Raw genomic sequence first — 17,346 nt, 5'->3', positions numbered from 1 at the left:
CAAAGTTAGTAGAAGGAAAGAAATCATAAAGATCAGAGCAGAAATAAATGAAACAGAAACAAAGAAAACAATAGCAAAGATCAATAAAACTAAAAGATGGTTCTTTGAGAAGATAAAATTGATAAACCATTAGCCAGACTCATCAAGAAAAAGAGGGAGAGGACTCAAATCAGTAAAATTAGAAATGAAAAAGGAGAAGTTATAACAGACATCACAGAAATACAAAGCATCCTAAGAGACTACTACAAGCAACTCTATGCCAATAAAATGGACAAATTCTTAGAAAGTTATAACCTTCCAAGACTGAACCAGGAAGAAATAGAAAATACGAACAGACCAATCACAAGTAATGAAATTGAAACTGTGGTTAAAAATCTTCCAACAAACAAAAGTCCAGGACCAGATGGCTTCACAGGTGAATTCTATCAAACATTCAGAGAAGCGCTAACATCCATCCTTCTCAAACTCTTCCAAAAAACTGCAGGGGAAGGAACATTCCCAAACTCATTCTATGAGGCCACCTTCACCCTGATACAAAACCAGACAAAGATACTACGAAAAAAGAAAATTACAGACCAATATCACTGATGAAAATAGATGCAAGAATCCTCAATAAAATACTAGCAAACAGAATCCAACCACACATTAAAGGGATCATACACCATGATCAAGTGGGATTTATCCCAGGGATGCAAGGATTCGTCAATATACGCCAATCAGTCAATGTGATACACCATATTAACAAATTGAAGGATAAAAACCGTATGATCATCCCAATAGATGCAGAAAAAGCTTTGACAAAATTCAACACCCATTTATGATAAAAACTCTCCAGAAAATGGGCATAGAGGGAACCTATCTCAACATAATAAAGGCCGTATATGACAAACCCACAGCAGACATCATTCTCAATGGTGAAAAACCAAAAGCATTTCCTCTAAGATCAGGAACAAGACAAGGATGTCCACTCTCACCACTATCATTCAACATAGTTTTGGAAGTCCTAGCCACGGCGATCAGAGAAGAAAAAGAAATAAAAGGAATACAAATTGGAAGAGAAGAAGTAAAACTGTCACTGTTTGCAGATGACATGATACTATACATAGAGAATCCTAAAGATGCCACCAGAAAACTACTAGAGCTAATCAATGAATTTGGTAAAGTTGCAGGATACAAAATTAACACACAGAAATCTCTTGCATTCCTATACACTAATGATGAAAAATCTGAAAGAGAAATTAAGGAAACACTCCCATTTACCACTGCAACAAAAAGAATAAAATACCTAGGAATAAACCTACCTAGGGAGACAAAAGACCTGTATGCAGAAAACTGTAAGACACTGATGAAAGAAATTAAAGATGATACCAACAGATGGGGAGATATACCATGTTCTTGGATTGGAAGAATCAATATTGTGAAAATGACTACACTACCCAAAGCAATCTACAGATTCAATGCAATCCCTATCAAATTACCAATGGCACTTTTTACAGAACTAGAACAAAAAATCTTAAAATCTGTATGGAGACACAAAAGACCCTGAATAGCCAAAGCATTCTTGAGGGAAAAAAAACGGAGCTGGAGGAATCAGACTCCCTGACTCCAGACTATACTACAAAGCTATAGTAATCAAGAGAATATGGTACTGGCAGAAAAACAGAAATATAGATCAATGGAACAGGCTAGAAAGCCCAGAGATAAACCCACGCACCTACGGTCAATTAATCTACGACAAAGGAGGCAAGAATATACAGTGGAGAAAAGACATCCTCTTCAATCTGTGGTGCTGGGAAAACTGGACAGCTACATGTAAAAGAATGAAATCAGAGCACTCCCTTACCCCATACACAAAAATAAACTCAAAATGGATTAGAGACCTAAATGTAAGACTGGACACTATAAAACTGTTAGAGGAAAACATAGGAAGAACACTCTTTGACATAAATCACAGCAAGATCTTTTCTGATCCACCTCCTACAGTAATGGAAATAAAAACAAAAATAAACAAATGGGACCTAGTGAAACTTAAAAGTTTTTGCAAAGCAAAGGAAACTACAAATAAGACGAAAAGACAACCCTCAGAATGGGAGAAAATATTTGCAAATGAATCAACAGACAAAGGATTAATCTCCAAAATATATAAACAGCTCATGCAGCCCAATATTAAAAAAACAAACAACCCAATCCAAAAATGGGCAGAAGGCCTAAATAGACATTTCTCCAAAGAAGACATACAGATGGCCGAGAAGCACATGAAAAGCTGCTCAACATTACTAATTATTAGAGAAATGCAAATCAAAACTATAATGAGCTATCACCTCACACCAGTCAGAATGGCTGTCATCAGAAAATCTACAAACAACGAACGCTGGAGAGGGTGTCGAGAAAAGGGAACCCTCTTGTACTGTTGGTGGGAATGTAAATTGATACAGCCACTATGGAGAACAGTATGGAGGTTCCTTAAAAAACTAAAAATAGAGTTACCATATGACCCAGCAATCCCACTCCTGGGCATATACCCAGAGAAAACCATAATTCAAAAAGACACATGCACCCCAATGTTCACTGAAGCACTATTTACAATAGCTAGGTCATGGAAGCAACCTAAATGCCCATCAACAGACGAATGGATAAAGAAGATGTGGCACATACATACAATGGAATATTACTCAGCCATAAAAAGGAACAAAATCGGGTCATTTGTAGAGACGTGGATGAATCTAGAGATTGTCATACAGAGTGAAGTAAGTCAGAAAGAGAAAAACGAATATTGTATATTAACGTATATATGTGGAATCTAGAAAAATGGTACAGATGAACCGGTTTGCAGGGCAGAGAGTGAAACACAGGCGTAGAGAACAAACATACAGACACCAAGGGGGGAAAGTGGTGGGGGGAGGTGGCGGTGGTGTGATGAATTGGGAGATTGGGATTGACATGTATACACTAATATGTATAAAATAGATATTTAATGAGAACCTGCTGTATAAAAAAATTAATTAAGTTCAAAAAAGAAGGCAAGTGGTTTGAGAAATATCCCCAGAAAATCATTGCTAAGGGAGTAGGGAAGAGAGATGTGGGAAGGGAAGATTATCCTCAAGAGGCTGACAGGGTGGGCAACTCGGACTCTGTCTAGCTGGGGAAATCTGGGAGACAGGGAAGTACATGTCTCAGAGTCACCCTAAGAAAGCAGCCATGTGCGCTCATGTACCTGCTTATCCATCCAACTCCCATGCATCATGGACCGAGGACAATGCCCTTGGCCCAGCCAAGAGAGGCCCCTAGAGAAGAATCATATTGCTTGCAGCCTGGCCAGTTCCTTTGTTCTGGAAAGGTGAATGTCAAGGGCATGTGGCTATAAATCATTTTCCTGTACGAACTCCATTGAACCAGTTTAATTTCTTGATCGGTTTTCCATATGGCACTGACAAAGGAGTTCCCTCCTCTCTTTTTCTTTTTTTTTTCATTTTCACTTCTGTCCTACTAGAATTAACCGGTTAGAGTTTCAGCTATTGTAAGTGTTCTTCTGTGGCCGTTATTTCTTCCGAATCCAGTTTTCCCATCTCTGCTTCTAAATGTTACTCTGCAGATATCACCATGGTCATTTAAATTTTTGTTTGATTGCATCCACCGAGAAAGAATAACCATTATAGATGAGATTAAGAATAACAGAGAGTTCTCCCTATATATCAGCCGGTCACTGAGGTCACTGTGAACATTACCCCTCAAATAGTCTAAGATTGCTCTGTTGCCCGGCACCACTGTAACCCAGCTTCACCTCTTACGTACTTGTGTGAACTTCAATGAATGTATCGGTGAGCCTCCCTAAGTCTCAAATTACTCTTCTGTAAAACTGTGCTAATAATATGATAGAGACTTCTTAACTTGTTAAGAATAAGTTAAAGTAAATCTATTAAAAGGATTCCTGGCCTAGAATAAGTGTTCAATATGTGCTATTTAGTATTATCATTGTTGTTGTTATTTAATATTTTTGTAGAGTGGCTTCCCTGCTTATCCAGGGGGGCATACGTTCCACGACCCTCCAGTGGATGCCTGAAACCGCGGAGAGTACTGAACCCTACACATACTATGTTTTTTCCTATACATAAAGCTGGATTTATAAATTAGGCACAGTCAGAGACTAACAACAATAACTAATAATAAAATAGAACAATTATAATCATATACTATAATAAAAATTATGTGAATGTGGTTTCTCTCTCAAAATATCTTATTGTTACAAATTTAATGCCCTTTCCATCTTAACTAAGCACTTCTCACCCACCGTGGCTTTAACTTTTGCAGTTTGAGATGCGACAGCAAAACTAGCACGGCTTTCTTTTTCCTTCTTCACAATTTCACAGACATAAGATTTCTCCTTACCACAGATCTTAGCAACCTCGGCATAGGATTTTGTTTCTTTCCTTATTAAGTGGAGAACGTTCACCTTTTTACTTAAAGGAAGCACTTTACGGCTTCTCTTTGGCACGTCTTAATTGCCAGCATCACTCCTTTTTAAAAAATTTTTTTTAATTTTAATTTTTTTTGGCCGTGCCACGCGGCGTGCGGGATCTTAGTTCCCCGACCAGGGATCGAACCCCTGCCCCCTGCAGTGGAAGCATGGAGTCTTAGCCACTGGACCGCCAGGGAAGTCCCTAGTCTCACTCCTCTTGCACTTTGGAGCCATTATTAAGTAAAGTAAGGGTCACTTGAACAAGCACTGAGACACCAAGTTGGCTAAGTGACTACGGACAGGACACGCTGGACCAAGGGATCATTCACATCCCGGGCGGGACAGAGCAGGACGGCGTGAGATTTCATCACGTTGCTCAGAACGGCATGCAATTTAAAACGGATGAGTTGTTTATTTCTGGAATTTTCCACTTAATATTTTCAGACCGTGGCTGACCACAGGTAACTGAAACTGAAGAAGCAAAACCGCAAATGAGGAGAGACGGCTGTAATGCTATGTCAGTTATTTCATATGCTACTGATCACTGTGCCAAAACCATACTCGCCATCCGCACATTTGTCAAGAGCAAATGGCTGTGACGAGATGACAGCCAAAATGTCTCACTTCGTTGGTAAAATACTTTCCTTATAGGGTTGCTCCGGTAGCGGGATGATAAAATACTATGTGCTACGAGCCTGGCACTTAGTAGGCCCTTAGCCCCTGCTTTTCCCCTTCTGATTTAAGATGTGTGCCTTGAGTCTGGAGGATAGGAGAAATGGTGTTACGATGAGCATCTGAAGCATTTCTAGAAGGCTGGCCTTCCTGAGTCCAGAAGGGTTTGAGATCTATTGATGTATGTGTCTTACGGAGCTAGAGTGAAGTTCCAGTATCCTTTCCAAAATGTCTTAAGAACGGTGTGATTTGCTGTTCTTACTTTTATGACTCTCACTCTGCAATCAGCATTTCAGGATGCTTTATGTGCTATTTATAATTATGAGTTTGGATCGTTTCTATAAAATTTGTACACGTGTTGTGTTTTTGTCTTTTTTAGATTTAATTGTGGGTGCATTTGGAACAGGAAAAGTAGCTGTTTACAGGTATGTGGTTGGTGGTATGCAAATGCTCTTTTCTTTTATTGACATGTAACATTATATTAGTTTCAGGCATACAACATAATGATTCAATATTTGTATATACTGCAAAATCATCACCACAATGTCTAGTTGATAACATCCATCACCACACATAGTTACAGTTTTTGTGTGTGTGATGAGCACTTTTAAGATCTACCCTCTTAGCAACTTTCAAATATACAACACAGTATTATTAACTCTAGGCACCATGCTATATATTTCATCCCCCAAACTTATGTATCTTATAAACAGAAGTCTATACTTTTGGCCACTTTCATCCATTTCCACCTCCATCTCATCCCCACCTCTGGCAACCACCAATCTCTTTTCTGTATCTATATGTTCATTTGTTGGTTTTGATTTTTGTTTCTAGATTCTACATGTAGGTGAGATCATATGGTATTGATCTTTTTCTGTCTGACTTTTTTCACTTAGCATAATGCTCTCAAGGTACTTCTGTGTTGTCATAAATGGCAAGATTTCCTTTTTATGGCTGAAAGCCACATTTTCTTTATTCCTCCATCCGTGGACATGTTCTAATCATCTCAAATGCATTTCTTTTTCATTGTTAGTTTTGCCTTAAAGAGTAAATCCAAACTATCTATTTTGGAGAGCATTTAGATGCTCTTTGTAAAGTTTGGAGGAATATTTGCTCTCAATATTTTCCCCTTTCTTTCAGCCCTTCTGTCTTTTTTTTCTCATACCTCGTGACCAAACTTCCAGCTTCTACTAACATAACATTAAATAAGATGTGAATCTTGGCAGAACTTCTAAAATGACACATTTTTTTAAGTTATTACATTTGAATACTTCTCTTTGCTTTGGAAATGCATTAAAATGTGCCTATAGATAAGGAACGCAGGGTGGGGGAGTGTTGCCATGCATCCTGGCCTCTATCATCAAGTGTGGACACTACATTAAGGAACAGAAATACCAAGAATTGGTAGCCTCCCAAAGCAAGAATTGAACAACTGTTCAAATGTGACAGGTCTGGATTTAAAAAACCTGGCCACTCCACACACTCACCCATTTGTAATCTTGGGCGAGTTTCTATAACTTTCTGAGCCTCAGATTTCCTTCATTGTAAAATGGGCATAATATTTACATTACAAGTTTATTTTTGTTGAAAGGATTAAGTGAGAATCTGCATGTAAGGTACATGGAATAATAAGTAACTGGTAGACAGTGCTACCGATTACTTACTAGATTCTTCTTTCTTCTTAAAAAAAATTTAGATTCTTTTTTATTATTAAAAAATGTTTTATAGGAATGCAAGACACTAGGTCAGGATATCAAGACAAAAGGCAGAGGTCCAATCCAGGTGTTCTGGGCACATAGTTCGAACCTAGGTCAACTCCCTGAGGGATTCTAAAGTCGGTTTCCTCAAGTAGGCAAGATTGTCTTCTTCATCAGTCCCAAGACATACTCAGAGGGCTGATTTATACTAGCCACTCTCCACTTCAGGGGCTAGAGAATCAGGTGATTGAAACTCTCAAAGTACCTGAAGGATGGGGCTGTGTTTGTGGTGGCCATGAAGATGCACCATTCAGAGCTGATCGAGTGAAACTGACTCATGGTCCCTCCACTGTGCTCTGGGTCTACATGTGCAACAAGGCCCTATTTCCCATGAGCTGCTCCCAGCTGATTACTGGACACAACAGGGATACAAATACAGGCCCACCTGGAGCTCCACTAGCAGGCAGATTTGGCTCAAGGGCTCCCCAGTGCCCTGGCTGGCGCTTCTTTCCCAGATCCTCTTTCGTTTCCTTACTTCTTCACAGGAATCAGACGTACATCACACTCTGACTGCTGGTCCCAGCCTCCTCCCTCCTCCCTCCCTCCCCTTTTTCCCTCATCAGTATTTGCCCTAATAAGTGTCTTGTGTGTCTCATCCTGTCTTATCATCTGCTCTTCCAAGGGCTGGAGCTAACACAATATTGAAAAGAAAAATCACGTAACAGAGTACAGATAATAGCGCAAAGGAGTTCAGGAAAATTCCCATTGGGCGCCATTACGGTAAACACGGAATTGTTTAAACCAGTGCCCTAAGCAACACGCTGCCCCAAGGCCCCGCCCTCCCTCCTGTCGGAGGAAAACAAGCAACACGTCGTCTCACACTGTCATCTGGAGATTTCACTCCCATTTCTTATATCTTGGCACCAAGCTTTATAAATATTGCCCCATTCCTTTTCCCAGTGACTTACTTTCTTGTCTGATTTATCCTCCCTGGGTGGTTGGAATGGAGTTTACTCGGCATTAGCCCCTCTCCTCAAACTCGGCCGCACCATAGAATCACCTGGAGGTTTTTGTTTTTGACATTCCAGTGCCTGGCCTTGACCCCGGGAGACCGGCTTCTGTTTTTCAGCTCCCGGGGTGCTTCTGTTGTGCAGTCCGGGTTGAGAACCATTGCTCCACGTGAAGCACAGCATGAGTCAGCTCACCCTCACGGGTTTAGCTCAGTCTGCAAAGCTTGTCTAGAAAATGATCGATCAGCGGTTCAAAATCACCAGCCAACATGGCGACAAAACTAGCAAAACTCGAGTACTTACAGATGCAACGTGAGTGACTGTAGGATGATGTACTTCCTCATATTCAGATGCGAATATGGACAGACCGGCAGGTCCCAGAGGAGAAATCTTTCACAGCCATGTCGCCAAAATACCGTGAGCCCCTCCACAGACAGGGAAGGTCCGTGAGCGTGGCTGTGCTTCATGGGCCCATGGCTCCTTTATTTGTATTTGTGAGCTACCGGATGTGTCTGGAGGTCGTTGGTTGAGTCTAGAGCCCACCTGTTCACTCAGTGAGGGGAATTCTTGGCACCGGGGCCGGGAATGTTGGCCGTGGCCTCTAGAGGTGGAGCAGTGGGCTTCTGCCTGCCCCTCCTGGGGCTGGTTAAAACCGTGTGTCTTCTCCCTGCAGAGCGAGGCCGGTTGTGACGGTGGGAGCCCAGCTTCTCCTGCACCCGGTGATCATCAATCTGGATAATAAAACCTGCCAGATTCCAGAATCGATGGCATCTGTGGCCTGGTGAGTCAGTGCGGTGCTGCCGCCCGCTTAGGCAGACTAAGATCACCTGGAGATCTGGTGAACATGCAGCTTTGGGGGCCGCAGGCCTGGGATGGGGGCTGAGACTTTACATTTCTGAAGAGGCTCCAAGGGGGTGCTAATGCTGTGGGTCTGTGCACCACATCTGAGTAGCCAGTTGTTAGTCTTTCAAAAGAAAAATAAAAGCATCTCTCACACGATGCTGAACTTTTGCTGTCATGGGAAGGCCATTTCTCCAATCTACAGGCTCCACGTGTGATGAGAAACAAAAACACTTGAGAAAATTCCCGACAACGCAAATCTTGGAGATCTCTTTTAGAATCTTGGCATACTAAAATACACATTAACCAAACTGAAAATATAATAAAATACCTTGATGCTTGTATTTGCATATGCATATGGAAACCACTTTTCAGACATATGTATTGTCCTTTTTTTTTTTTTCTTAAATAGGCTTGAGTTAAATTACTTGGTTTCCTGTGCTGAAAACAGATGTCAGTTTTATAACCTCACATCTGTATACAATGAGACAGAAGGTAAATTTTATAAAAATAGAGATTTTTGTGTCCTCAACTATATTTCTGTGGCCATGATCTCATCGTCAGGAATAGTCCTCTGCCTGGCCTGTAGGCGGACAGGCTCACACACCTGAGAATGTTCCTCGTGAATCTGGCCGGTCACCCGAAGGCAGTAAGAAATGGAACTTGGCTGTAGCACAGCTCAAGAAAATGCCACTTTGCTTCTCAATATGTAGATCCTCCAGGGTCAGAAGTCTGTCATATTGGGTAATGCCTTAGGGTATATTCTCTGAAAAATCAACAAACATTTGGAGCATTTGAGATTTACCTCCATTTTCAGATGACATGGTCGGTTCCTGAGAAAGTCAGAATGTAGAACACACCAGTCTATAGACCCATAGAAGCCAGTTTCAGCACGTTGCTCATGGCCTTGGACAGGGGTTCAGACTGGAGTCAAAGCCTTTGAGGGTGGTGGATGGGGGTGTAGAGGACCCTGAAGAATTCTTTGAAAAACCTCCTTTGCTGGGACCTCTCGGTTCAGGGAGGCCTGTCTTCCCCTTAAGCAGCTTCTGAAAGTAACTGGGAAATGCCCTGAGCACATTTTAAAATGGTATGAAACCATAAAATATTATAATGAAAACCTGATCTGAGAAAATATGTGAAAGAGCTAGCTAGCATCTCTCCTAACCCTGGATGAAATGAACATGAAATGAACAATGAGTGCTACTTGGGCACAAGTATTAAAACTTTGGTATTTCGCCCAACAGTCCTCTGTTCGCACATTCATCACTGAATGGACTTCTAGACTGAATTCTTTAAAGCATATATGTGTGGCACACTCTGGTGTGAAATGTTGTTACGAACGAGATCATCTTTTCTCAGGATTTTTCAGTTTTTGAATTTTTTAAAAAATTGAAGTGTTTTTTTTAACAGATTGTGGGATCTGTTTGGTTTTATGGAAAGAATATTCCTTTTTATTTTTAAAAAAATTTTTAATTGTTTTTATCATGGAAAGGCATTTTATTTTAACTATAGCAGATTGGGAGTTTGGGATTGACATGAATATTACTTTTTAACAAGAAAATTGCCTTGTTTTCACGAACTCTTGTTGCATTAAATCAGATTTGTTACGTGGGCAAATTACAATTATTTATTTGATTCTATTGCATCCATTTCCTGAAAGATGTTTTATTTTCACGACAAAAATTTTGAATGGGTAACTCAGAGTATTAGAAGATGGAAAATTAACAGCGGGTTCAGTCTCGAATGTGTTTCTCGGATACTTTTTAAAATGTATTATAGGAATTTAGCTCATTTTTTAAAAAATGATTGAAAAGCATTTGTTGATTTTCTTTTCTGTAATTTTTGTCTGTATTTGATATAATCTTGTATTGTACATCTGAAAACTATTAAGTAAACCTCTAACTGGGAAATGGTTCTCCATTTCCCTCAACGTGAATTTCTCTGCCTTTCAAACAGCTGTGTAATTTTTTTTTTTTTTTTTTTTGCGGTACGCGGGCCTCTCACTGTCGTGGCCTCTCCAGTTGAGGAGCACAGGCTCCGGACGCGCAGGCTCAGCGGCCATGGCTCACGGGCCCAGCCGCTCCGCGGCATGTGGGATTTTCCCAGACCGGGGCACGAACCCGTGTCCCCTGCATTGGCAGGCGGACTCTCAACCACTGCGCCACCAGGGAAGCCCAGCTGTGTAATTTTATGAAGTTTCTGCTACTTGCATTTCTAAACTAGAGGAAAAAAAAAAAAAAGCCAACCCATAAATATTCACATAATTGTCATCTAATGAGAAAGATTAAAACTATTTGGTAGGGCTTCCCTGGTGGCACAGTGGTTGGGAGTCTGCCTGCCGATGCAGGGGACACGGATTCGTGCCCCGGTCCGCGAAGATCCCACATGCCACGGAGCGGCTGGGCCCGTGAGCCATGGCCGCTGAGCCTGCGGGTCCGGAGCCTGTGCTCTGCAACGGGAGAGGCCACGACAGTGAGAGGCCCGCATACCGCAAAAAAAAAAAAAAACACTATTTGGTAAAAAAAAAATATTTTATAAATATAAAAGTTAATAACTATCCCCTTTTCAAATTTGGAAAAACTTTTCAGATATGCCTAACTTTATGTAAAACCTGATATTTGCCATCACTGAAAGAGCATTGGTTAGATTGAAAAGTGAATTGCTTTGTACTTTTAAGTCCTGTTTCACATTTATCTCATTCCTCTTCTCCCATATGTGGCTACGAGCACCATTACATCACCAGGTCATTATTCTAACCCTTCCTGCATTGGGTTAGGACTAGTATTAGAGGATTTGTAAGGTACTGTCCTGCCTTCTGAAGCACCAGAAGTATAGCCCAACAGTTTCATTTAGAAATTATGTGATGAGGGATATGGGCTGGTTTAGTGGAGTTTTTTTGCTCCAGTCAGACCTATTCATATTGACTATGATCATAAATGCTAGTTTGAAATTTTAATTCTAATTTAATAATAATTCACAGCTTTCTCTGATAACAAGTGTGCGTTATAATTAGGTATAGACCTGTGAGTGCACCTAAGTATCTGTTATATAAAACATACGATGTATATGTGTGTGTTTATATATAACATAATATAAATGTTGTAAATTCAGTGAGGTTTTCTTTTTAGATCAGAAGAGAATGCTTTGAAAGTTATAACTTGGCAACTCTTTTCTGCTAAAGACATCTATAAGCCAAAAAGTTTAGGTTGGAGTGCTATTATCAATAATTCAGTAAGTCGTAGCGGTTATTTAAACTTGTATGAAAAAGTTTAAATCGTCCACTTAATGATATAAAGGTAACAGAAAGGGGGAACTAAGAAGTATAGAATAACACTGACATATAATTTATAAACCAAGTGACCCTTCAGCTGATGACATCGTTTTTAAATCAAATTCTTCTCAAAAAGGAGGAGATAATGTTCACATTCATAACTTTATCTCATTTGCAAAAATTTTTATTGCTTCTCAATTGTGTTAGACAAAATACTGTATGTAAAATTATTTGAATCTATAGATATAATGATAATTTTATTACAAATAGGAATTTATCTTATACAAGCTAATGAGTTTTGCCTATTCAGTATAAGGATGAATAGAAAAGCGGTCAACAATTTTAACACATACCCAAGTACCTCCAAAAAAGTCAGACACAGAAAAAATTCCAATTTTGAAAGCCAGACCTGCTACAAAATTTAAAGATGTGATTAACTATTCATCTTTCTTGAATTATTCCAATTGAAGTGGAAGTGGGCTGGAATTCATGATTTCTCTGGGGAAGTGGTACAAACACTTGAAATAGCAGAGACATCTCGGAAAACGTTTGGCTTAATGGTATGTGACAAATTACTTACCCTGAAGGGAGACATTGACTGAGGTCACGGGAGCTAGATGAATCCCAGATGTGACACATCTTCATTATATCTGACACAGGAAGCTGACACATAATTAAAGCACGACTAGAGATTATTTACTCCTTTTGGATTCTGTGGAAATATTCAAATCATACTAGAGTATTTACTAGTAAAAACGTTAAGGCTGTCGTTAAATCATACTTAAGTATTTTCTTACATTTTTACTTTCTTAGAAATGTGAAAAAGCCCCATCTAGAATGCTGGCGCTTAGAGCTTGACCTTTTTCCATAGGGAGGTCAGCACATGCAACAGTCAGGCAGAGACCGCTGGCCGGTCCTCATTCCCTCCGAGGCCACAGGATAGACCCAAGTGCAGGCCATCCTACGAGCCACAGCAGACACCTCCCTGGATTGAGTTTAGGGCACGTTCAAGGCAAAACTACAAAGGTCTCTCCTACATATCCATCCTTTTTTTAATTGACCTTATACACTGTATTGTGCTTACCAAGCCTGAGATGGTCACTCTACGCTCCCCATTTTCTTTCTTTTTCCCTTCCCTCGTCTGGTGTCTCTGCCTCAAATTATATCCCACTCCTGGCAAGTACCTGCCTGAGTTCTTCTCTCCTTCCACGGAGAGTGGATTATGGGTTAATCGTACAGTGAATGCTCCATGCCTCTCAGAATTAAATCCAAATACTTCTTTTTAATTGAAGTGTAGTTGATGTATAATATTATATAAATTACAGGTATACAGTACAGTGATTTACAATTTGTAAAGATTATACTCCATTTATACTTATTATAAAATATTGGCTATATTCCCCATGTTGTACAATATGTCCTTGTAGTTTATTTTATACCTAATAGTTTGCACCTCTTGATCCAAATTCTTTAACGTGATTTTCAAAGCCCTGTTCCCTACCTACTGACCCAGCCAGCCTCGGCTTCCTACAGCTTTCCCCATCTTTCTCTAACGCACCAGATTTCTTCAGGTTCCTCAAGTTGGGGTCACGTGCTTGCTCACCTCCAGGCTCTGCCACTAGCTGTCTCCCTGCTGTTCTGCCCAATTCTTCACTCCCTGGCACATGGAAGATATTCACATGCATTTCTTGAAAAAAGGCAGCAAGTAATTGATCAATTAATCCACTGATTAAATCAATCGACCTCTAGTAATATTTTAAGTATTACCTTCCTATGTAATAATGTTACCTTTCTTAATCGTATTAGAATTGTTGGATATATATATGTATATAAATATATTTTTGATAAGTATATATATCAATCAATAAATATATGCATATTTATTTGTTTGGTTTTGTGTGTGTGTGTGTACACTAAGAGAAGTATAGAGGAAAAATAAAGCATTCGTTTTATCTGGGGTAAGGTAAAAGAAGTTTGCTACTTCAGATTGCAAAAGTTTATTAACCAATAAATTATTATTTCCCCTAGCTTTTCTTTAAGAGTGTGCGCATCTGTGGCAGGCCAGAGCATTTCAAACACAATCGGTGAGCATATTTTCAGTTTTCCACTCCTATACCGTATCAAGAAAAGTCAACAGTAAGCGGTGCACAGACCATTTAAAGCTTTCAAAGAGCTCTTCGTCAGCACCAAGATTTCTGTTATAAATATGGGAACTTCTACATCAACAGTCCTTGAATAATTGGTACTGTCTGTAAGAACAGACCTAATTATGGGGGAAATGACTTTGTGTGTAAAACCATTATAAAACAAGTTGTTTAGCTTGGGGAGTATTTTATCAAATCTTTGCAGCTCGTGTATTGTTTTTGGTCCCAACTATGGAAAAAATGTTTCCTGAATAAGCAAGCTGAAATAGGAATTCGTATCTCTGATAAAGCGCTACATTCACTGAATACTTTTCCTTTCTGGATTATATTTGCTTTATGTCTGTCCTTTAGGCCTGACTGCCGAGGTGCAGTTAGATTCCCTGAAACAAAAAGGAGCCATTAAACGCACGCTCTTCCTTGAAAACCATCAGTCACATCTCGTCTTCCCTCTCGTGATAAAGGGGCAGAAATCCCTCCAATGCCAGGATTTTATCGTTTACCTTCGAGTAAGTGTTCCAGAATCACCTTTCTGGCCTCTAACATTGAAGTCCAAATTCCAACCATTTTTCTCCATTTAAACATCACAGTGGTTCACACAGACCCACATCTATGTTCATTTTATAGGAGAAATCTTTAAAGCCACACACTCCTCTGTTGAGCCTGACTTCAGCCAACCTAATGATGTATTGCTTTTAATTCCTAAGCTGCTTCTTTTTTTCTTTTAATTGTTATTAGAGTATAGTTGATTTACAATGTTGTGTGAGTTTCTGCTCCTAAGCTTCTTCTTGTTTTGAATACACTCTTTAGTACTAGTGCTAACTCAGGTGGTTTTCATTTCTAACTGCCTCCCCGCAAAAAACATAAAAGTTAGACACACTTTATTTGAATTTTTATCCTACGTGAGGATGTCTGGCCAGATTTTATCAATGTGCATTTCTGAGCCAACTTAGGAAAAGGGTGAGGCATTCAAAGGCTTTATTAAAAGTAAGTTATAATTACATTTTTAAAGCAATGGATTTTTACAATAACTCCTAAACCCACCATGAAATAAAAAGCCAAAACGTGTTATGATAGTTATTTCATCTTCTTACCAGTGATGACGTTGTGAAGCCTCTTTTCATTTGGTCTCCTCTTTGAGGGGATATAGTGAGGGGAAAACCTGTAGAAAGCAGAGTTTACAAACACATTGTAGAATGAAAAGCTGGTGCACGACCCTCGTGTCTCATTATGACTGATACTGGCACCCGGCTGAAGGGCGGCATGCCCACTCCATGGTTTGGGAGTTCCTATATGTCCAGACCTTGCTGCCGGTACTACCCCCTCCCTCCCCAGGAAGGTTCTGGTGCTTTTTCTAAGGGAACTTCAGATGTGCTGAAGGTGTTTCGAAGTTCATGCAAACAAGGACTTAAAGAGATGATAAGAAAGGAAGAGAATCGAGAGGTTTTCCTCCTCTGAGCCCAAGGGAACTTACAAATTCTGCCAACCTCATTAAGATAAAAATCCCAGTTCATGAAACTTTCAGTGACGTTTCCTGTGCAACTGATTTTTAACTGTGCAATTTGACCAATCCGTGTGAGTTGTTGAAGATCTGGAGAACCTGAAGATTGCTTCCAGAAGCATGTATTTCAACGAAGCCTAAATGATTCCAACTCTGAACATACGTTCATTAACCTGGCTTCTCTATGCCACATCCACAGCATGTGCCTAGGCCCGCTGGGGTGGTAATTACTTCATGGTTCACTTTTAATGGCCAGAGGCAAGTGCTGTCTGCCTTCCACCAACTAACATCTTGCAGCCATTTCACAGGGCCTTTCTTGAGTGTGTGATTACTTTCCCTAGGATGAAACCGAATTCCGAGATAAACTGTCTCCAATCAACATTAGTTTGAATTACAGTTTGGATGAATCCACCTTTAAAGAAACTCTGGAGGTGAAACCAATACTGAATTACTACAGGGAAAACGTTGTTACCGAACAGGTAGGTCCTGGCCCGTCTTGAATGGTATATTCGCAATCAGGCCCTGGGCATTGCTCCTGTGACCTTAAGATGAAATCCAGGCCCTTTTGTTTTCATTCCTGCATACACACTTGTAACATTTGGGAGATTTTCTGAACACGTTTCCTGAAACACTGCATCCCTGTGTTTTCAGAAGCCCTTCCCCTTGTGGAACCAAGATTTAATTTGTTCAAAATGTGGCTGTAATAGAAGCAGTACAGCCTGTAATCCTCAAAACATCGGCCAGAGTAGCATTCTTTACAGACATTTCAGAATGAATTGGAATCGGGCTCCTAAGTAAGCTAGCCTATAAGGGGAGGTCACTGCCGAACAGAGTTTCTAGCTAGGTAGACTCATGCAGAGTGAAAGGAAAGCTTTGGTTTAACTTGTGGGATCATTCATAATTTTCAAGAGAAAGGACGGGATTCAGGTTTTCCCAGATTCTTCCTGATACATGTTTTTCCACAACACAGGCTCACATCCTGGTCGACTGTGGAGAAGATAACATGTGCATTCCTGACTTGAAGCTGTCAGCTAGACCGTAAGTTTAAATAAATAAACTTGTCCATTTTACCTAATGGCATACAGGTGTTTACTTAAAGCTTCTCTGGAGAAAGTATACACTTCCAGCCACTACCAAAATAAGTGCGCTGCGGGACATTTCTGAGCTTGGCTACACTTTGGGTTAGCCTGTGGCTTAGGTCTTTGTCATTGGTGTCAAGTGACACAGCCCAAGACTTTGCCTGAGCTGTTCCATCCTTCACCAAAAGTGGGGGGAAATGCTTCTGTTTGAAGTTAACTCATCTCTGGTGGTTCCGGTTGCTCTCCTCTCTACCTGCCTCAACCCATCCCCACCCCAGGAACTATCTTGCTGCCAGTGTTTGGAAGCTTCTTGGTAACCTCTCAAGGGGACTTTTTCCAAACTTCATAATCTAGCCAGTGTCCGAAGCAATAGCTTTGATTAAGGGTCACAAGTAGGCATTTCCAAATGCTGTTTCAATTTGAAGTCTGGAGTGAATTAAATGTCCTCAGAATACCTCACAATCAGCTATTTGAGATCTTCCTTTATCTGCCTCTTTCTTCCCTCTTATTTTCCACTTTGTGTCACACTCAGCTTCCCCTCCTACTTTCTAAACCACCTCTCTCCCTCTCTTCCCATTGCCCATCTTCCTCGTATGGGATGTTTTCAGGGATGTGCTGAAGCCGTCTCCTCCTGGTTTGTGAGCTAATTGTTAACTTTTCGGGAATTTTTGCTGGTAGA

General features: G+C 40.3%; 1 protein-coding gene across 2 annotated transcripts in view; it reads left to right on the top strand.

The window, feature by feature from the left end:
• Nucleotides 1–17,346, top strand: part of ITGA8 (integrin subunit alpha 8) — a 177,718-nt gene that overhangs the window by 86,510 nt on the left and 73,862 nt on the right. For both annotated transcript variants that reach the window (XM_065871272.1, XM_065871271.1), the window contains 6 exons: nucleotides 5,508–5,553; nucleotides 8,509–8,616; nucleotides 13,975–14,030; nucleotides 14,442–14,596; nucleotides 15,930–16,067; nucleotides 16,559–16,626. In XM_065871272.1, coding sequence (XP_065727344.1) covers nucleotides 5,508–5,553; nucleotides 8,509–8,616; nucleotides 13,975–14,030; nucleotides 14,442–14,596; nucleotides 15,930–16,067; nucleotides 16,559–16,626 — 571 coding nt within the window. The remainder of the gene's footprint in view (nucleotides 1–5,507; nucleotides 5,554–8,508; nucleotides 8,617–13,974; nucleotides 14,031–14,441; nucleotides 14,597–15,929; nucleotides 16,068–16,558; nucleotides 16,627–17,346) is intronic.

Source organism: Phocoena phocoena, chromosome 2 (genome assembly GCF_963924675.1).
Source record: "Phocoena phocoena chromosome 2, mPhoPho1.1, whole genome shotgun sequence".
Classification (NCBI taxonomy): domain Eukaryota; kingdom Metazoa; phylum Chordata; class Mammalia; order Artiodactyla; family Phocoenidae; genus Phocoena; species Phocoena phocoena.
Note: the sequence above shows the minus strand (reverse complement) of the source record. Positions and strands in the feature narration are given on the sequence as shown.